The sequence below is a fragment of the Musca domestica genome, unplaced genomic scaffold (assembly GCF_030504385.1).
Source record: "Musca domestica strain aabys unplaced genomic scaffold, Musca_domestica.polishedcontigs.V.1.1 44, whole genome shotgun sequence".
Taxonomy (NCBI): domain Eukaryota; kingdom Metazoa; phylum Arthropoda; class Insecta; order Diptera; family Muscidae; genus Musca; species Musca domestica.
Genome location: NW_026712334.1, coordinates 8152234 through 8172990, shown reverse-complemented (window position 1 = coordinate 8172990; position 20757 = coordinate 8152234). Strand labels below are relative to the sequence as shown.

Genomic DNA, 20757 nt, shown 5'->3' with positions numbered 1-20757 from the left:
TAATTTTTCTCCGGTATATCCCAGCCTACTTGAAAGCAATATAGTTTAACAACCCAACATTATTTTAAGTTTTTAATATTTATTAAATTTGGTATGTATAGCATAAACTGTAATATGATATTAATAATATGATAACTTAAACCCATTTTAATTTAAAAATAACCAGCAGTATTAGTAAGAATTGTGTTGGATTGTTTAATAAGATGTAAAAAGAAAATGCATCATGGAATAACAGTACTATGATTATTCTTTAAAAGAGTAAGGAAGATCTCTGGCTTTTTCCATATATCGACTTGGACGAATAAATTCTAAAAAACGTAGTATCAAGTGTAACATTGAAATTGGTAACAATATAGACCAGACGTCGGCACGTAAATAGGAATGTAAAATTTCACCCAAGCTCCGTGATGGCTCTTTTAATATGCTCTCGTATACTTTTTCGGTACGTTGTGTAACATTATTCCAATTGTATAGAGATGCTACGATTTCATTACATTTATGGGGGCATAATATGGCCTCGGAAGAAATAACGTCATCACCAGCATCAAGATTATCATTAACTATGTTATTGGCAATTGCTTTCGTTTGGCAAGAACTAGAATTTTGCATGCTGTTTTTTGTATGGCGCTTTTTTAGTTTTCTGGATAATTTGCCATTCTTTGCGGGATGGTGATCATGAGCGGAAGCATGTGGAGTTTTTGTTTCATTTGATGTGTTCAAATTGCGATGCGTGGTACTTTGTTTGTTGTATCCTTGCAAACGTTTAATTGCCTTCATAATACCCTCATATATGGAATCGACTTCAGGTTTAGTCAATATAATTAAGTTGTCCGGCAAAACTTCGGGTATACCACCAACATTCGTTGACACAACTTGCAGACCACATGAAGCTGCCTCCACAATTGCCATACAATATGCTTCGGTCAATGAGGTATTCAGAAATATGTGACCCTGTACAAGATATTCACGTACTTCGACATGTTCAACGGCCCCAATCATTTGTACACGATCTTGCATATTGGCTTTTTCTCGAATTTCTTCCAACAGTTCTCGTTTCAGGCCATCGCCAACTATAATAAATTTTATATTTGGCATAGATTTGAATCGGGGTATTATGCCCGATAAGAGATCAATTCCTTTGCGATAAACAAGGCGGGAAGCAACAACGATGTTAACTGAAATAAATTATAAACAAACACAATTACTTATACATATTGCTGAGACTACCATATAAGAAAATTTTACGCCTTTGGCTCCTAGGGAAACCCTTACGCCACTTACTTGTATCATCTTGTGGTCTTCTACTAGGATCAGGAGTAAAAAGTGCAGTGTCTACTGCATTTGGTATTACAGAAACTCTTTCCTTAGGTACCCGAGCCCTTAGAACAGTATTTTCTTTCCCTACAGAAGAAGTAGCATTCATTAGCAATGGCAATGAATGAGACATTGCAAAATAAACAAAGATTTACCAATGTGGGAAACACATATACAGTGATCAACACATGTTAGGTCTATTTCCAACATTTTATTGGTGAACACAGCGGATAAATCAGCAAAACCAAACAGGCTATGATCAGTGAAAACAGTCTACAAAAAAACAAAAACTAATTTGGAAGCCAAACATTACATAATTTAAATAAACCACTTACTTTTAATCCCAATAAAGAGCCGACAATCATAGCTTCATGACCCAAAGCAGAAAATGCAGAATGGCCATGGACAATCTCAATTTGTTCCCTTATTAATACGGCCCTTATTAATGGAGCATTGCATATCATTGTTGGTAGTATTGATTGAGCATAGAACACTTTTATAGGCAAATAATATACTTTAAGGCCATTGGTAAGATATCGTATACCCTTGGATTCGCCATAACAATGTGTTAATATAATAACCTATTAAAATTCTAATTAATTTAATCCAATTAAAGTAATTTAAAAACGACCTACCTTATGTCCCCGTTTCAATAAAATCTGTGATAAGTTGAATATATGCTCTTCTACACCACCTATACTGGGGTAAAAGAAGTCCGATGCCATGCTAATAAATAAAATTAAATAATAAATTATATAAAAAACATATGAAGATAATTTCTAAACTTACCATATTCGCATCAAGAATAAAATAAAAACTAAACAAATACGAAAGCCTAGAATGTGTGAAATAAAATTGATACAAGCACCCCTTGGCACCAGCACCCGATGTAAAAGTTGAACAAAGAATGAAAAGAAAATTGTTGATAAAATGTAGGAATCAAAACAAACCGTAAATGTGAGCAGAATTGGGATTTCTAGATCGAAAATGGGTTAAAGGGTTATGGTAATCGATTGTTTGCGTTTTTTTTTTTTGCTAGCAATTATGGAAAAGAGTCTCCTTCACTTATAAGCTGGGAATACATAAAGCGCTTATTTGGCTGGCTTAAGTCATCGGCTGGCTTCTTCGGAAATGAACAAAGGAGCCTAGGGTCAAAATCGAACTAAGTCAATCTAAAACTCCTCTGCTCCTCTACGAAGAAGACAGCCGATGACTTAAGCCAGTCAAATAAGCGCTTTATGTATTCCCAGCTATAGGCTCGGATTTTATGGTAGTTTCATGACATTTTCATTTTATTTAAAACAAAACCATAAATACTTACACAAAATTGGCGGAGGTCGGAGACAAATTGTAACCAGCTGGTAACTTTACCCTACCTTTCGCTTTAACACGATTATTCATATATAAATAAAAACATAAAAAACCAAATATAAATTTTTTCAAATTAGAATTTGTTCAAATTTAATGTGTACGTTCTAGGTATGTCGGCAATGAAATTGGCTAAGATTTCAATATTGCTATCCGATAAAGTAAATTATTAGTGACCGTTAAGTCGGTCACAAAATCTTTACTGGATTTGGTAATCTGCCGGTGTTTTGGTAAAATAAGCTTCTTATGTGTTTAAGCAATAAAAATAGTTTTCTTTATTCAGGTGTTTAGAAATATTTCCATTGTAAATGTTTTCATTTGAAATGTCATTCCTTTACAAAAGTTTCTTTTCAAATTTATTAGGCAACAATTGTAAAACCTGTCGATTTTTCTGGAACATAGGATAAAGAGGTAATGTAAACATGGTATTAAAATGTAAATGAATAAAGCCACATTCATGTTTTTGCAATTTGAGAAATGTTCTCTACACCGAAGTGTTCAACAGCCGACTGTAAAAACTACATCGTGCTTCAATGGATTGCCTCGCATTTGATGAGCTGCCGCCGTCGAGAAAACCAGTCCCCTTGGATGTCTGAAGAGGAATTAAACAAAAAAACAGAAAACAAGAGAGAAACAAAATCAAACAATTTTTGCAAAAAAAGAAATTGAAACCACATAAAATACATAATAAAGTATTGGTATAATTGAAAACGATTTAATGAAACTATTAAAACCAAGTTGGGTGCATCATGACGGTAAGTTGGAAGGAAAATCACAGCGCGCAAAATTATTCATGCTAATGCACCATACTTTTTTCGCCAAACAATGTGCGGCACGGCAAGGCGGCTTGTCGAAATTGTATTGTTATTGCTTGTGCATGTGAGACAATTTCGGTAATTGTTCTTTTAATAGTTGGGATTGTTCTCTTCTCTACAGAAAAACCAATATTTTCAATTGATGTACATCAGGAGTGTCTTAAATTTGCCACCGGTGGCCAAGGTGTGGATTCCGGCCGGGTCGTAATATGGAATTTACTGCCGGTACTCTCCGAAAAGGCCGAAATGGACGAATCTGTGCCGAAAATGCTGTGCCAAATGGACAATCATTTGGCTTGTGTTAATTGTGTGCGCTGGTCGCAAAACGGTTTACTGTTGGCGTCATGTTCAGACGATAAACTTGTAATGATATGGAAACAATTAAAGGTATTGTTTGAAATAATTATGTGAGAAGTTTACAGAAATTAAAAAAAAATAGAGTATGTAGAAGTCGGATGATGCAGGACTCAAAAGTTAGAATTTAAGATTTAAAAATTGCAATGGGGGAGGGGATGAGATAGTTCGGTTTGTCCTGTACAGTACTTATTATTGTGTATGTAGCATATATTTAGGCGCATAAATGCATTCGGAATAATTTCTAATAGAAATAAATATCGGTAATATTAATATATTAATAGCGATAAATTCGTGAAATAAATTGTGGTCCGAGGCACAAACATATTTTTATTTGGACGCAAGAAAGAGTTTCACAATTAAAATATTGTAAACGGATTGGAGAAAGAAATTTGACTTGAACCTTGATTAGTTTGTGGTACCAAAGAGCATCCGACAAATTGAATGCAATAAAAAAGGTATCTTTAAAAATCAAAATCCAAATTTTAGACAATGATTTTAAATGCTTTTTTTCGATTTAAATTTTCGCTTAATTCATTCCCAAATGTATTGTTTCTAATTTAAAAATATATTTCTATTAACTCGTTTTATAAATATTATATTTTATCGATATTTCCATTTTTCTTAATCATTTTAAGGGTCCCAGTGGTGTTTTTGGCACAGGCGGCATACAAAAGAATCCCGAATCTTGGAAGTGCATGTTTACTTTACGAGGACATGCTGGCGACGTACTTGACCTGGCCTGGTCACCTCAAGATCGCTGGTTGGCCAGCTGTAGTGTAGATAATACAATCATTGTATGGGACGCTCAAAATTTTCCCGTTATCATTACTACACTCAGGGGACACACCGGACTGGTCAAAGGTGTTGCCTGGGATCCGGTGTGTAAATTTCTTGCATCGCAAAGTGATGATCGTAGTGTGAAAATATGGAAGACTTGTGATTGGACATGCAGTAATACCATTACAGAACCATTTCAGGAATGCGGTGGAACAACACATATATTACGTTTATCATGGTCACCCGATGGCCAATACTTAGTTTCGGCGCATGCCATTAATGGTGGCGGCCCGACAGCACAAATTATCGAACGTGAAGGTTGGAAGTGTGACAAAGATTTTGTGGGCCATCGGAAAGCGGTAACATGTGTACGCTTTCATACGGCAATCCTCAAACGACAAGCACCGAAATCACAAAAACCCCAACAGTATTGTTGTCTCGCAGTGGGTTCACGTGATCGCTCATTGTCCGTATGGATGACAGCATTGCAACGGCCTTTGGTTGTGATACATGAGTTATTCAACGACAGCATATTGGATTTGTCGTGGGGCCCGGAAAAATACATACTTATGGCATGTAGTGGTGATGGCACGGTAGCTTGTCTTCAATTTTCTGAAAATGAACTGGGTACACCGCTCTCCGAAGATGATCGGAATGCACTGTATCAACGTATTTATGGAAAAAGTGCAGCAAATCTTACAAATGGCTCCACCACAGCTAACGATATGCTAATTGAAAATCCTGAATTAATTTTATATAGTCAAAATAAACCTAAACCTCCAACACTGCCAACAATGCAACTGACCAATAGTTATAACAGCAATAATAATTTTATAGAATCCACGGGAACACTGCCATCATCAAATGGTTTCGGTACTCATGATGGTCGAAGCATATTTTCACAAAACTCTTCTGCAACTGCACCACAGACAACGCCTGTGAAAGCAATTAGTAAACAAATGGAGACACGTACAAAAGATGGTAAACGGCGTATAACACCCATGTTTATACCGCTAAATACTGAAAACGAAGGTGCATTAAATCCTCCCAATAGCTTTCAGTCTTCTTCGGTGCCGGGAAGCGATGCAAGTTCTGCTTTTCCAGTAGCCACATCACAATCGGTGGAAACAACAACGAATAACATTGTAGGTAATGATGTCAGTAAGGAGAATATACCACAAACGGCTAAAGTTTCTGGATCGGAAGAATCTGGGTATGATATTAGACCTTTCTAAATTATTTATTTTCGATTTCGAATTTCATCTATTTTTCTTTTCAGTCGTTTAGATCCAAGATTGGTAAAGAGCAATGTAAAACAACCGCCCGAACCTTTCTCCGTGAAACAAGATTCATTTCGGGAATTCCCACATTTCAAAAGAACACCACAATATTTTTCATCGCCAAAAGACACATCGAAAGTTTATATGGCCTCGACAGCGGGTCCAAAGATAAAAATAACTGAATCATCTAAATGTGAATTTCAAAAGACTGCTATGGACTATCGTGTCCACGTAGCCAATGGGGCGGTACAGACAGCAACTGGTCCATTGGCCAGGGTAACTGCCATACGCTTAGTCTCAGGCAAACTTTGGGAGACATTTGTGGGTAAGTTTTAAGTCGATTGAAAGCAAGATAAATAAAAAATTGTAATTGATTTTTATTCTGTGTTCTAGGGTCACCTATTGTTAATTTTAATTTTTGTTTAAAGTGTGTAATGTTGTGCAGCTTGGATGGTTCTATGCGTTTAATGGATTTAATGAATGGTAATCCATTAATGCCGGTCATAACCTTGAGTTCCCCTGCCATACAATGTGCCTTTGTAAGTTCTAATTTGGGCCAGTAGGGGAGAAGACATTATTACAAAATTGTAACAGAAAATAATAGGATTTTAAAATTAATTTTTATTCAAATTTCTTCGCTGTACAATGTTTGTAATTTTAAATAACTTATTTTTATATTCTACAGTCCCCCAAGGGTACCTTAGTTGGAGTTGTAACCGAATGTGGTTTATTGCGTATTTGGAACATTGAGAAATGCACATGCATTTTGTCAACTACATGTTCAGATATTTTCGGAAAACATGGAGCTATATATCAATATACCATCACCGAAAATGGTGTACCTCTAATTATCTTCTCCAATGGCAATGCATATTCGTATTCACCACAAATGCAAGCTTGGTTGGTTGTGAGTGCAAAAGATCCGATAACACGACACGGTGTTAAAAATTCTGTGCCAAAAGATTTTCCTAAAGACTATCAGGATTTCCCGTTGATGTCAGTACAAGCCAGTACGAATTTCTTTACCACAACTAGTGCTGGCATAGAGCTGTAAGTATATGTTCAAATTTTAATGATATCGGAAAGATATTAAATGGAAATTTTCTTTCACAGCAATGCCAATGATTGGCAATCAACTGCCAAGATCACATTTGCCGAAAATCAAATAAAACTTTGTGAAATGATAAAATCTCCCGAAGAGCTGAAATTTTGGTATAGCATGTTGGTATTCTATTTGGCAGCACATGGAAATGAGAAAAGGTTACGAGACCTATTAAATGATTTATTGGGCAGCGGTAGACCCACCCCTGGCCAGGAGGCAAAGATATTGGTAAGTTTAGACAAGACAATTTAATCAATCAATCAATTGATAATATCCCTCTGTGAAAACATGGGATTTCTAATTGGGCCATGAAAATTAAAGTAAATTTTTTAGTTTAGAATAAAAACATGTCATAAAAAGAATACCATTTTCTATTTGTTTTTATATATGTTATTTAATTTGGCTTTTATCTTTATTAGAATATCCCCAAGCATTCAATATTGGAGGCAACACTGGAGCAAATAAAACTTCTTCCAAGATGGCAGCGTATTTATATGGAATATAATGAATTATATCAAGATATAAAAACATTTAAACGAGAAGAAGTAGAAGTCACGAACAGAAGAAGTCCCTTTAACAGTGGAAATAGCGATGAGTGTGAAGCGTCTTTATCGCCATCACAAACAATATCATCAAAGCCGCCACCTCCAATACCATCTAGCACATCTTCGTCAAACCATTGTTTAGCAAATAAAACAAATGAGTGTACTACAGCGTCTGTTACAATTCCGGCCGATGATATTGACAACAAAGGTGGAGAACAACCACAACATATGGATGTTGCCTAACCATACTATTCCAATGTATATTGCAAGTCATTGCCAAAATTCAAGTCTGCTCAGCAGTAGTAAGTCTCTATCCTCTTCTCCTTTCCAATTCAATTTTGTATTGTTAGCATCCTGTACTTTAATGTAATTCTCTTTTAGAAGCTAAGCTTTATTTGTGTTTCCCTGTTTAGTAATTATTTTGTACTCTAAATTTATAAATATTCTCAACACATTTTCCTTTTTCCATTCTCCCACCAAACTCCACTAGTTTCTCATATACATGCATATATAAATAGGTATTTATTTCATTTTTTTTTTTTTTTTTCAAATATATTAAATTATTTCCAATTTGTGTTAGTTTAAGCACTGAAATTAAATGACCGGGTGATCATTAAATGAAATGAATTTTCTAAAAATTAAAAAAAGAACGATACCTTAGTTTCACAAAAACCCTATTAAGTCTAAGTTAATAAAAGACTTTATTTGTATAAGTGGTTAAGAAAAAAAAAACATTTTTTGTTAATCAAGAAATATTACAATTAAGAAATACAGCTTAAAAACATGGTCAACATATTTGTTTAAGAAAAGTAAAGAAATGCTTTGTGAAAATTAATAAAATAGTCCTCATTTCTGCATTCGTTTTGATTTTATTTACAAACATTGTTATCTAAATTGATGGTGATCGAGTGATAGTAACGATAGTTTAAAGAAAGATAATTTATAAAATGTCTATTTTCATGGCTTTTGTAAGGAAATGTCCTAACCACTTCACAGCAATTTCATGCTCTTTCGAAATTTGTATCAAAATTGTAGATTTAGGGAGCACATTGGAGCTAATAAGTCCTTAACATTTGAACCTTCTATCCTTTTCGACCAAGCAATACTATCTCAATCTTTATCAAAAGAGTTGTTACAACAAGTCAATTCGGCCAGTTCTGCATCAATAGAGCAACCGCCACAAATGTTCCTCTAATTTTTCCACATCTTCAATCGACAGTGTGAGTTTAAAAAACTGCAACAAAGTCAAACGCCATAATTTTTACATTTTTTTTTAAATTTTATTGAATGAAAGCAAAAAATGTCGGAAATAGCATAAAATTTTATAATAAGTTTAGATTTGTTCGAATTTGCCACAAATGGCACGAATTATACCCTTCAAACGGCCTCTGAAAACGTCAAACGCTGCCCGAATGTTGCTTGCGGTATTTTGGCCAATTCCCGGCGAAGCGCTTGCTTGAGGTAATCAAAAGTTTGATATGCCAACCTTGCTTTCCAAAATACTCCAGACACAATAGTCAACGGATTCGTATCCGGAGATTTTGGGGCCATTGTGCGCTGGAAATGAAGCGAGGAAACTCATTTTGTAAACATTTTGGGTGACGCATGCTGAGTGCGATGGTTGTGAGTCCTGTTGGAATGTCCAAGGTCTGCATGCCCAAGGCAGTTCACCACTTTCGGCCAAGCAAAGCAACTCTTTAGCATTTTTGAGTCTTTTTTCTTTCTGTTGCGGTGTAAGTTCTTGCACTTTTTGGAAATGGCTTTACCCCGAGCTCATTTTTCAATATTTGCCGAATGGAATATTGCGATATGTTCAGCTCACGGCCACTGCAACGCGGGTTTCGATCAAGTTGTTTCTTTACTTTTCGAACCAGTTCTGCTGATGTTGTTCCGTTGTTGTTGTTGTTCCGTCCACTTCCTTGACTTCGGGCTGCGCTAGTATCACGGTAACGAGCGATGGTATGAGACACAAAAGAATTATTCACATTTAAATGCTGGAGTGCTCTAACGATAGCCACTTGTGGTTTTCCAGCCAGATATAAAGAAATCACACCATCACGTTTGAATTCCATCACGAATAACTTTTTTCTAAAAAATTCGTTTGGTATGCTTGTAAACAATATAATGAACTGTCACTGGAATAATATTAACAGCTGTCGGACGAGTGGCTTATTAGAAATGACAGCAGTCTGAAGTTGATGCGGTTTTTTCATCTCATCCTGTTATCCATTAATGTTTTTCCGCATTTTTACCATTTCTTTACAGACCTTCAATATCCCGATTTTTTATTCCAGTACACAAGAAAACCCAAAAAAAAAAAAATAATTACGTTTGATTAAAATTTCCCTGGATTCCCTTCAAATAGTCCCCATGAAACCCGCCTTGTCTTTTCACTACTACTCTTGTAATCTAAAAATAATTTTAATGTAATCAGTAGTTTATAGAATTATGAAAAATAAATAAATTAATTAATACTTTACACATACGCACATATTACGATTACAAAAAAAAAAAAAAAAACGCCATGAATTTTATTTTCCGAAACTTACATTACCTATTACTATAACCATACTTAATCGAATATGGGTTTATTGCATATAATGTGGACCCGGTGTGGGTACACTTTTCAGCGGTGAATCAAAATCAACTTCGGCTTGTTCGGGTGGACATTCTTGAGCTGTGCGTTCTTGCAGGGTTTCATATAGCTTGTGTACGGCTTCATTGTGACCCGTGGTCGGTTGCATAGCTTTCATTAATGTGGCCAAACGACCGGGTGGCAATTTATTATGGACGTACCTTAAATTGAATACAATGGAGAATTCCAAATTAGTTTTATTTACTTCAAAATACAATGCATCATTCTTACTTACCACAACAACTTGATCATATGCCTTGTCACATTGTCCCGTGTCAGGCCAGCAAATAGGAATTCATCGAATAGTGTCGTACAAAAATCTTCTGTAGTAAATTCCTCTGCCATAGGTATAAGTAAAGCAATCTAGGCAATAAAAGAAAAACCTTAATTAGTATATGCAACTTAGTTTATATTGCCAATTCGATGCTCACCAAAGAATGTAAAAACGGATCTTCATAGGACCGATCATCTTTGCACGAAGACAATATAGCCAATACTCTTAAAACACCAACACGATCCTTTTGGCGGGCTGTATTCAAAGTGTAATACATAGCCAATATGCTGGCTACCGAACTCTCTTGAATGTAGGCCTCCACAGCATCAGGTGCTGGTCCCGAATGTTCTATGGTTGTCAAAGCCGATTCACGTTCATCCGGTGGCAACTTTGAGTGTAAACTACGACACTGATCATCCACCATTAGTGACATAAGCGCAGGTAAGAACTTAGTGACTACTTGTGAATCAAGTTTGGGTTCTTTAAAGTCCTGCGAGTCGATCATTACCCATGCACTCAGGCCCAAAGCTAACATGCGAAGCAATAATATGAGAATGGTGTTTTCACGTGGCAGACCCTCATTGTTAATCAGATGTTGCAATATTTTTATGGCCGAGGTGGCGAGAAAGTTGATCGCATATGGATCACACAGTGTCATGGAAAGATCACCCAACACCTGTTCTTGGCCACGCTTTATATTATCCAAAAACCCTTGCAATTCACGTGATCGTTTAATGTCAACATTTTTCTCACGTATACAAGCATCCAGACACCAGGTGAATTTATGGCATGGATCCACAGATATAATCTCCTGAACATCAAGTTCATGCAAAGCCATTAGAAGTTCAGCTCTTAGGGTACAGTAATGAACATTACGTGTTCTCAAGAATAACGTACGCAAAAACTGTAAGACCATATCGTACAGTTTAACGCTACGACCAATCATATTGGCCAATTTCTGGACCACTTCACCCTGGCGTCTTACTTTGGGCGATGGATGAAAGAATAGATTATTGAGATTTGTATGATCAAAAGAATATGCTCCTTCTCTCTGATGTACTGCGATAGTAGTGGCGAAACTTCGTCACCAAATAGGGATTGATTGTCACGCCATATCTGCCGTTTAACCTCGGTATCTGTGTCTGCATACAACTCTCGATCTCTTACCAAAATACGCAAATATTTATCATCAATGTGGGGAGTGTTACGCAAAATTGCCATAACCACAGGCCGCAAGGCTTTTACCCGTACCACAGGGAAACTTTTAATCAACAACTCCTTGAGTTTCTTATCGCGTTCGCGGGGATCCTTTTGGCCCAGTTCGTTAATGTGAGCTATTAGCTTATCGCGTAACTCCTCCATAAGGGATGTATGAAAATCCAAACGCCGTACACCATGTAAATCCAGTAGAGGCAGCATTGGTCTTAACGATGGCAGTAATACCCCATTTTCCAACTGCACAAATAGTATATTAATATTAAATGTTTGTTTACATGGCATGATGTAGTTGTTTTTATTGCATTTACCTGAAAACTTTCTATGGCTTTTAGGGGATCCGTACACGACGTAAGGGCTTCCCGCAAATACGCCTGACCAGGAATGTTGACTTCTTCCAAACCCGTACCGGTAAATTTGGGAGGTGGTTGTGCCATTGTTTAAAATGGTTTAAAGAGTTTATTAGTTTATTGAATGGAATGAATTAACTGAATTAACAATTTAACAAACCGACGCCACCGAGGAAAGAAAAAAGTAAAGTTATGGCAACACTGGAAAGAAAGACAGTACAGAAAGAAAGTCTGAATAAAGATGTGGAATCAAAACAGAACGGCTAACAACATATGTTGTACAACACATTCACCAAAAAGAGCACGGAACGAGTATCAGGATAGGTAAGTCGACTTTCGATTAATCGAATAATCGACTTTTGGTACTCAAAGTTCTGAAACTCGAACTCGGCTATGGACTTGTGTAAAAACCGAGTACGCGACTATTCATAGTCGATTTGTACGAAAGTACATGAAATTAGCATTAATAAGAATAATAGAATAATTTATTGTTTTTCCTCTAAAGATTTATTTTATCTTTCATTTAACAATTTTCATTTTTACAATTGATAAATCTATTCCAGACAACGCAGCAAAACGATATTTATTGGCGGCGGCTCATATGGTGTAAACCAACCGGAGTCGCGCTGTTCATTTGAAGGCGGCGGCAAAATTTCGAAGCGGGAGGTAATAATTGACTTAGTTTAATATTTATTAATTAAATATTAATTCTACTTATTTCAATTGAACATTAATTTATATTATGGTATGTTTAAATTTGCAACAATAGTTGCAATTTGTTACTGAAAGTGGTCTGTTAACCAAAAGTTCTGCAAAAGAGAGCGAATTGAGAGAGCCGCTTTGAGTATAATTTTACTGAGAGTTTGCAAATTCTTGTCGATCAAATTTCTCCTTAATTCTTTTGTTTTATGTAGAAAAAGGTCGCAAAGTCAGCAATTCTTACATTTTTGCTATTTTAATTTTATGAAATACAAATGCTAAAGTCATTTCAAATAAGACTATCAATGGTCCAATAATTAGGTCGTGTAAAGGGCGAATTGCCTAAAAACAACTGATTTACTCCTTCGAACTGTCAAAATTTATTTTGAAGCAAAAAATATTTCGCCTTCGTTCTTCTTCTTTTTGTGGCGAATTGCAAACAAACGTAAACATAGCACGATTTTTATTTCCCAAAATCAATAATTGTATTTTTGTTATGTTGTTAGTTTATTTTTATTTTATAATTCATTAGATATTTAAAACCTACATCACTTCGTGGAACAGGGTATCATGTGCATTTTTTTGTAAAATTTTAAAATCGAATGGTTCCGACTTAAATATGCAAATTCTTGGTGTCAATAACATAGGCCTGCTATTCAGGATGCACAATGGAACGGCCCACATATCTGACTTCGTATTGACCTGGAGAATGAATAGAGCAAACAGAGAAATGTAAATCCCTTTTGTGCCTGGATAAGGTTTGGTTTTAAATCAGCATATACTATATATATATATATATTATTTAATGCAAGTTGATACACATTATTGGCCTTGGAGGCTTTGTATCACAAATGAATTGAAATATATAAATAAAATAAATATACTGTTGGAGAAAAAAAGAAATATCTCACATTCATTTTATAAATTTACAATTCCATTCAAACTATTTTTTTGCAAATCTTGCAGACTTTCATTTTTGCTTGTAATATTTTAAAATCACGAGAAAACAATTGTGCAGAATTAGAAAATCGAATTTGAATTGTGTATACCAATATTCTCAGCATAAAAAAATTCTTTAATTACAGTTTGTCATATTTTGCAGCGAATTCCAGATAATATTTAAGTGATTTCTATGCCAAACCTAGGAAATTATTGTATTCTCTTTTCTGCGGCATTACGTCGAATTTAGATATTCGTTCCATATTGTTTTCTGGGTATTAACAATTATCGAATGATATTTTTTACTCTTCGTCTGTCTAATTCAACCGTTTTTTAATTATTCCCCATCATGGTAGAATTAATTTTGAATAATAATAATTTCTGCATTTTCTGAAATTTACCTAGGCAAAATTAACTTCTTTGAACACTGTTTCCATCCTTAACATGTGTATATACAGTAGATTTAAAAAATATACATTTCGGCAATTGAAGTCTAATAAAGGATGAATTAAAAAAAACATTATCTAACACAAGTTTACCTTCTTTATTCTACGAGGCCCCCTCTCTCTCATATATTTGGACACCTATGCTTTTAATGCAAACGAATGATAACATGATCTATTACAAAATGGTCAGCTGTTGCATTTGTCGTACGTCAGCCATTTAGAAGTAACTCAACAAAATAGTTCTCTGTGGGACGATAACATTTTATACATAAAAAGGTGAAAATTTAACAAAATCTGTAAAAAATTCAAACATTTGCAATAAAAAATTTCCCCAAACAATATACAGATATATTATATGGTCTGCCAGTGGATGTACCACCAAACAATCAATGCTTGAACTTGAATTCAAAATAAAACGAGCGGAAATACAAAACTCGTACAAATTGAAATCGAAAACTAAGAGGGCCACGAAGGAGCGAGTAAATGCATGAATGTTGCTGAATATGGAGCAAATAAAGATAGAAAACAACGGTCATCCACAGAGTAAGTGTGTGTAATTATTGAAATTTGGCAATTGAAAGGTAAAGACCTGAAGATGATGTTTTTCGGGCCAGATTGTTTGGATTAAAAATTTCGGTGGTTAATATATTACAGCGATTTGATTGTTCATCTTATTGTGATATCCATCCGGAACGAGTTAGCAAGGCGGTGTTAATGGTCATTGATTCTATAAATTTAAAAATATGATGCAAAATTTGAAATTGTTAATTAGTGTTTTTACTAATTTCGTGGGAACTATGTTGCCAATTTTTCGGTAAGGGGTTTATATGCTCGTAGAGGTTGCATTACGACTAAAATGAATGGAAAGATAATACATTCTCTTATTATTTAAAATTCTTATTATGAGGAAATTATCAAAACGTAGTCATAAACTGACCACTTTTGCAAAGATACCCAAATCTGGCGGTACCTAACATGTTAAAATCCTAAAAATACCCAAAGATAGAGAGGTATAGGGACATTACATATTATTTGATTTTCATATAATTGCAAAACGCAGCATTAAAATGTATATTATTTTTTTATTATTTGCAGAGAGGAGACGATACCAAAAAGATTCGTCCTCCACAGATGACATTGTTACAACGTTGATACATTTGGTGCGACAAAATCCAGTTCTATACAATTATAAATTACAACCAAATCAACGAAGACGTAGTGATATTTTAAATGGCTGGGCGCAAATTGCAGCCGCCATTGGAAGTAAGTGCTTTAAACGTAGTTTCAGCTACTTGACAACAATTCATTACAAGTGTCTTGTGCATGTTTTGAAATCTACGTATTCCCAAAAATGTATCCATTCAATTAAATTTCTTTTTTTTTTGCATTTCAGATCGATATTCCGTTGAAGAGTGTCGTCGAAAATGGAAGAATCTACGCGATACCTATCACCAGTATCGTCTACGAAAATCCAAAATAGGCGATGGCCTATCGAAATGGCGATATGCCAAAGATATGGAATTTCTTTCGAATGTCTATCAGCCCAAATTGAAATCGAATCGTACACAAAATTTCAACACAACCACAACCCAAGATAATCTACTGCACAGTGTGTCGGAGAGTAATGATGAACACGATCAAGTGGTACACCAGGATATGGTACATTCTAGCATAATTTCGGTAAATGATGCCGACACTTTTATACTGACCTCATACGAGGATGTGACACACGATAACGATGTGACCCATGAAGATCACAATATGTCACACAATGAGCTGAATCATGACAATAATAGTATAGAAAATTGTGTGGAAATAGTTAAACATGAACAGCACACAAATTTAGATGACGATGGCAATACTGCGGCCGAGGTCGACTATGAGGAGGTGTGTTTGTATGAAGAATCTGGCAATACGCCTAGCGTGGATTGTGAGACAATCATTGGAGCTCCGGTAACGAATTCCGCCAACTCGGATGATACAAAATTTCAATATATCGATACAAATGATTTTTGTATAGGCTCAATGAATCCAACACGTTCACAATACTCGAGTAGTGCCAGCAGTGTTATTGGAGCATCTGGTACAATAAAATTGAAAAGCTTGCCCATGGTGAGTTCATCTTCGGCATCAATGGTTCCAACTTCATCAAATAATACGCTGGATACGTCGCCAACATGTGTTACCATACCAGCCATGCAACATATGGAGCAATTGCCGGAATTAACACCGGTTGTGACTAGCTCGACGAAAACAGCAACAGCTAATACCCCGGCAACTGTAATGGTTAAGACCGACCCGAACCCGACCTTATTGGCGGCATCGACAAATTCATCAAATACTCACAATGGTAACAACAACAACCAAAACCATCAGTCGTCACATCAGCAACAACATCACTCCCATCCGCCCACATACTCAAATAATGCGACACATGTCCATAATTCATCGACCAACAATAACGGCACTAATATGGGAACAATATCCATTGCAACTACGACCATGTCCGCCGGACCCACATGTATGGTAGCAGCCGATTATTGTAATCACCAACGAGAGGAGTGTGATTTATTTTTTGATTTCCTTAAAAAGAAAATACAACGTTTTCCACCTGAAGAGATAACATCGATACAGGTGGAATTCCTCAATTGTGTTTTACGCCGAGAGGCTGAACATGCCCAGAAAATAGCACACCAACAACAACACCATCATCAGCAGCAGCAACAACAACAGCATAATATGAAATGAATGTGCTGAACATTTTGTGGCCTGTCTTATTTAATTTATATCAAGTATGACCCCAAACACCACACATACACACCCACCCAACCCGCCATCCTTAAAGGTTTCGATCGATAGCAGATGTTATGTCCTTTACATATTACGTACAGTATATGTTTAAGTTTAGTGTAATTTAGTTAATAGGTTAATATAGTGTATCAATTATTTAATAAATAAATTATCTAATTGAAATTGAATGTTTGTTTAATCTTTTTGCAAGAATTGCAATGGAAATGTGCACAAAATATTATTATTGCCCAAACTTTCGCAGAGTTTTTTGGGAAATCAAGTCTTCCCTACATCTGCGATGTGACTTCCAGTTTTGTTTACAAATAATTGGATCTTGTCAGCCAGATTAAATTTCTATTCGAAAATGAATAAAATGACCAAATTATCAGCTAATCACATTCATAAAAAGTTTATTTCTTTATGGCAATTGACTAAAAACAATTTCAAAATTTCATCATTTCAGAATAGTCACACGAAACACATATGTATAGCTGCAATAGATTTCATTTCCAATTAACAACATAAGTATAAACACAAAAATGCAAATGTATGCAGCATGAATCTTGTAATGAAATACTTTGTAAAAGTGCTATTAAATTATCGAACACGATACTGTTGATTTTAGTATTGAGGAACACAAAATTGACTTAATATTTGGCAAAAAATAACTAATTAAACAATATACAATTTTAAGTTTTACGATGTTAAGAGATTAAAAAGAAACAAAACAATGAGTAATTAGGCAAATATGCTTGGACAGACGATGAGGCATAATAGAAATTATGAACTAGAACTTAAGGATTTAATACGATCTGTGTTGAAATAAATAACTGTTATGGTGATGTCATCTCGATAATAGCGCACAGCATCCTGAGGTAGAGAAAGATAGTAGGAAATTTTCGAATGTTCAACACCATAATCGGTGCCGCCCAAAGCATGACGTATGAGATGCGTTGCGGAATTTTGATCCAAAGGTTTGCGTTTGCGGCCAGCCCTAAAAGACAATAAACATTTTTAATATGCCATACAAATAATACCGGAAACCTACTTTCTCTCAGCCAACATATCTGATATGGACTGTAACGTCACATCATTTTCGGGCAATTTAATTGGTTCCATTATCCTCTTTGAATTTAAATGTTCCGCCACAAGTTTAACCACTTGTGATGGAGACAGAAAATCCCATAAACCATCACTACCGATCACAACAAATTTGTCATTCACCGTTAGACGATGATGATGTACATCAGGTCGCGCCGTTAAATATGGTGGTGTATGATAATTGGGTGGCACAAAATGGTCCCCAAACAAGGGTACAACATATTTGTTCATAATTTCGGTGGACCATTTATAGCGAAAATCTCCTAAAGCCCGCAATGGGGCCAGCTGACCCAGCAAACGATCATTACGTATTGCTGTTTCACTTTCCTCTTTGGGATGTTCGGATAAAATTCTTTGTACTTCTTGGAGGTTATCGGTGTTATGTTCATTGTTTAGTTTCTTTGATGTCCATTGACCGGTTTCGGGGCAATGTGATCCCAGAACTGCGGTGCAATCTCCTGTGCTTGCCAAATGCAGGTCGAGATCTTCAACGTGGGCAACCGCACAAACAGCACCTGAGAGAAGAAAATAACATTAAACATTGGAAACCTCATCATAATAATGCCAAAGCTTTTGCCGACCTACCTGACATTGCCACAGCCATTGTCATCATGCTTGTCTTATTTAAAGCCTCATCTGACATGTGCTTATCCAATAGCATAAAAGCTTCTTCTATGGCCTGAGAACGATCGGTTGGATCCCGACTGGATAATGTGTCCACATATTTGGCAAAGCTCTCTTCATAAATGTCTTTGATTTCTTTTACGAAATCCACCTGGAAAAGCAGGGCGAGATACAAAATAAAAACCATATATATGTTATAGCAGTCAAAACCTGAATTATTGTTAATTCTACGATTTTGAGTTTTTTTATGAATGATATGAAGCAGTGGTGCGACACTGCATAACTCAGTCTATCAATTCAAATATAAATGTCCAATTGGAAATAATTATTATATTTTTATAAAACACAAATCGAACTCCTGAGTCGTAAAGTAGTGGTAATAGAATTGGGCTATCATACCTTATCATTATGGCACTTCAAAAACGATTGGCTGTTGCAACCTCTTTCAATTTGTTCTTTTAAAATCTTACGATCTACTAATGAGGCGGCTATGTAGCGTAACAAACGTTTACTAATGACCTGAGAACAGGCAGGACCAGCATGACCATCAAAGACACCACAAATGAAACCTACAAAAACAACTTTTTTAGCAATTCTTAACTGACAGCAGCATCAACAAACCACTTACCTGGCTTATGATTAAAACTGGCTTCTGTTCGGGTATCTTCACAGGGAGAATTGGAGGCCAATTGATTTGATTCATAACTCAAAATAGTACTTTTTTCATCGGTGAATGTGTAAACAAATTCATTTTCTCTTAACATCATATTAACCTTAATTCCGGAAGAAGGAAATACAATAGAATTTACTAAGTAAACAAGTCATTGGCAAGTTGTTGTTCCTGATAGTTTTCATTTTTCGTACTCACATCGTATGGCGACAAATGTGGAAGTTGATTGCAGCGTTTTTGTGAGGTAATGTGCAAGTTTCGTGAAATAATACCAGCTTCATTTCCAAGCCTGATGGAAGTTCTTTGTCGGACATTGGCGACATTGCGTAGAAATATTGTTAACATCTAAAAAATTATGGAAAATGATCTAATTCTGTTGGTTTTTTTCTATTCGATTTTCTTTGCAAAAGCGAGAGGGGGTGGTTTGCACTTCTTCAGGGTTCTTTTTTCAATGAAATGTTATTGCGTTGCCTATTATTTCTTGGTCAATTGCAGCATTAATATATTTACTTATAAATATACGTATTTATATATGTACTTTTATTGTTATTTATCTTTTTTCACGGACTTTTATTTTTTTTACAATTATCACCGAAAAAAGATCAAAACTGCACTTGTCTATCTGAGGGATGTCATTTGAATAGCTGACATTTGACATTTCTGTTAGGTGGCTTGGCGACAGTGTGTCTTTGTAACAAAATTGTATTTCATATAATGCTATGTTCTCATTGCACTTTCAATCATGTTGTTCGCTCTCAGAATTAGTTACACGAATTAACCCGTTCATACGGCACGATTCGAAGTTCAGAGTAAAATAATTCCTTTTTCAAAAATTTTATTCCTTGATTTTAATGCGAATTTAAATGAAAATACAAGAATTTCTCATTAATATGAATTGAAGAAATTATTGTTTTTCTTCCAAAGATTTATTATATCGTTAATTTTACAATTTTCATTCATGTTTTCAACTTTTTGTGTAAATGTTGACATATTTTTGTATTTGTCTATTTTTAAATTCTGCTGGAGAGACACTTGTCAAAAATTTTTTCTGCCGATACAAACACTTTGAAAATATTGCCCCTTTTGTTTCCAGTTTTCTGTTGAAATTTCAACTTGTGGAAAATTTACTTAATAGTACGTTTATATATATGAGTGTTAACCCACTGGATTTGGATTTAAATTGTCATATCCATTACTTTTACTTCAAATAAATCCTCTCAAAGAAGGTTAACCCTACAAAAAGTTCTAACGTAAACATGGCATAAGTTTGAATGTACATACTCCATTCAGCATTGTAGTTTTCATTCATAATTTTCAGTCCTCCCAAATGTTTTTAAAATTTCATTAAATTTTTCTATTTTTAATTTTTAAATTTCATAATTTATTTTTTCGATAAATGCTCTATTTTTTAGGGATGGCACACGTTTCATCTTAGTTCTAAGAGTAATTTGAATGG

At 35.2% G+C, this 20757-nt stretch overlaps 5 protein-coding genes across 7 annotated transcripts; 2 read left to right on the top strand and 3 right to left on the bottom strand.

The window, feature by feature from the left end:
* Positions 1–171: 171 nt before the first annotated feature.
* LOC101896829 (phosphatidylinositol N-acetylglucosaminyltransferase subunit A) lies at positions 172–2255 on the bottom strand. The gene is made up of 6 exons (XM_005185855.4): positions 2104–2255; positions 1950–2040; positions 1650–1895; positions 1470–1587; positions 1282–1401; positions 172–1175 (listed from the first exon to the last, which is right to left on the bottom strand). Exons 1-6 carry the CDS (start codon positions 2112–2114, stop codon positions 244–246), a joined length of 1518 nt encoding a protein of 505 aa, XP_005185912.2. The 5' UTR covers positions 2115–2255; the 3' UTR covers positions 172–243.
* Positions 2256–3072: 817 nt separating this feature from the next.
* Positions 3073–9864, top strand: LOC101896649 (protein HIRA homolog). The gene is made up of 8 exons (XM_005185854.4): positions 3073–3437; positions 3619–3884; positions 4490–5844; positions 5911–6236; positions 6305–6450; positions 6597–6961; positions 7025–7241; positions 7433–9864. Exons 1-8 carry the CDS (start codon positions 3401–3403, stop codon positions 7799–7801), a joined length of 3081 nt encoding a protein of 1026 aa, XP_005185911.2. The 5' UTR covers positions 3073–3400; the 3' UTR covers positions 7802–9864.
* Positions 9865–10051: 187 nt separating this feature from the next.
* On the bottom strand, positions 10052–12284 carry LOC101896468 (negative elongation factor B). Its single transcript, XM_005185853.4, is given in 5 exon segments — positions 10052–10354; positions 10429–10556; positions 10625–11502; positions 11505–11922; positions 11994–12284. Coding segments are annotated over 5 exon segments (1758 nt in total). The 5' UTR covers positions 12120–12284; the 3' UTR covers positions 10052–10146.
* Positions 12285–14303: 2019 nt separating this feature from the next.
* Positions 14304–17089, top strand: LOC101896295 (probable serine/threonine-protein kinase ndrD). 2 transcript variants are annotated; one of them, XM_005185852.4, is made up of 4 exons: positions 14304–14392; positions 14463–14659; positions 15212–15379; positions 15510–17089. In XM_005185852.4, exons 2-4 carry the CDS (start codon positions 14608–14610, stop codon positions 16862–16864), a joined length of 1575 nt encoding a protein of 524 aa, XP_005185909.2. In that variant the 5' UTR covers positions 14304–14392; positions 14463–14607; the 3' UTR covers positions 16865–17089. The 2 variants fall into 2 exon arrangements, with proteins under 2 accessions (XP_005185909.2, XP_019893163.2); XM_020037604.2 differs by having other exon boundaries at positions 14342–14659.
* Positions 17090–17288: 199 nt separating this feature from the next.
* LOC101896125 (pyruvate dehydrogenase [acetyl-transferring]-phosphatase 1, mitochondrial) lies at positions 17289–19960 on the bottom strand. Of its 2 annotated transcripts, none has more exons than XM_059127316.1 (7): positions 19840–19960; positions 19500–19646; positions 19260–19404; positions 19031–19200; positions 18593–18782; positions 17955–18522; positions 17289–17900 (listed from the first exon to the last, which is right to left on the bottom strand). In XM_059127316.1, the coding sequence occupies exons 2-7, from the start codon at positions 19644–19646 to the stop codon at positions 17687–17689; spliced, it is 1434 nt and encodes a 477-aa protein (XP_058983299.1). In that variant the 5' UTR covers positions 19840–19960; the 3' UTR covers positions 17289–17686. The 2 variants fall into 2 exon arrangements, with proteins under 2 accessions (XP_058983299.1, XP_058983300.1); XM_059127317.1 differs by having other exon boundaries at positions 19812–19949.
* Positions 19961–20757: the final 797 nt, after the last annotated feature.

Coding starts and splice junctions, on each gene's coding strand:
- LOC101896829 (XM_005185855.4), bottom strand. Junction 1,896..1,949: donor TATTGAAACGGGGACATAAG/GTAGGTCGTTTT, acceptor GAATTTTAATAG/GTTATTATATTAACACATTG. Junction 1,176..1,281: donor AAGACCACAAGATGATACAA/GTAAGTGGCGTA, acceptor AATTTATTTCAG/TTAACATCGTTGTTGCTTCC.
- LOC101896649 (XM_005185854.4), top strand. CDS start 3,401: ATGAAACTATTAAAACCAAGTTGGGTGCATCATGACG. Junction 3,438..3,618: donor AAGTTGGGTGCATCATGACG/GTAAGTTGGAAG, acceptor TCTTCTCTACAG/AAAAACCAATATTTTCAATT. Junction 5,845..5,910: donor TCTGGATCGGAAGAATCTGG/GTATGATATTAG, acceptor TTTTCTTTTCAG/TCGTTTAGATCCAAGATTGG.
- LOC101896295 (XM_005185852.4), top strand. CDS start 14,608: ATGTTGCTGAATATGGAGCAAATAAAGATAGAAAACAACGGTCATCCA. Junction 14,660..15,211: donor AAACAACGGTCATCCACAGA/GTAAGTGTGTGT, acceptor TATTATTTGCAG/AGAGGAGACGATACCAAAAA. Junction 15,380..15,509: donor AATTGCAGCCGCCATTGGAA/GTAAGTGCTTTA, acceptor TTTGCATTTCAG/ATCGATATTCCGTTGAAGAG.
- LOC101896125 (XM_059127316.1), bottom strand. CDS start 19,646: ATGTTAACAATATTTCTACGCAATGTCGCCAATGTCCGACAAAGAACT. Junction 19,405..19,499: donor CACATTTGTCGCCATACGAT/GTGAGTACGAAA, acceptor TCCGGAATTAAG/GTTAATATGATGTTAAGAGA. Junction 17,901..17,954: donor GATATGTTGGCTGAGAGAAA/GTAGGTTTCCGG, acceptor ATTGTCTTTTAG/GGCTGGCCGCAAACGCAAAC.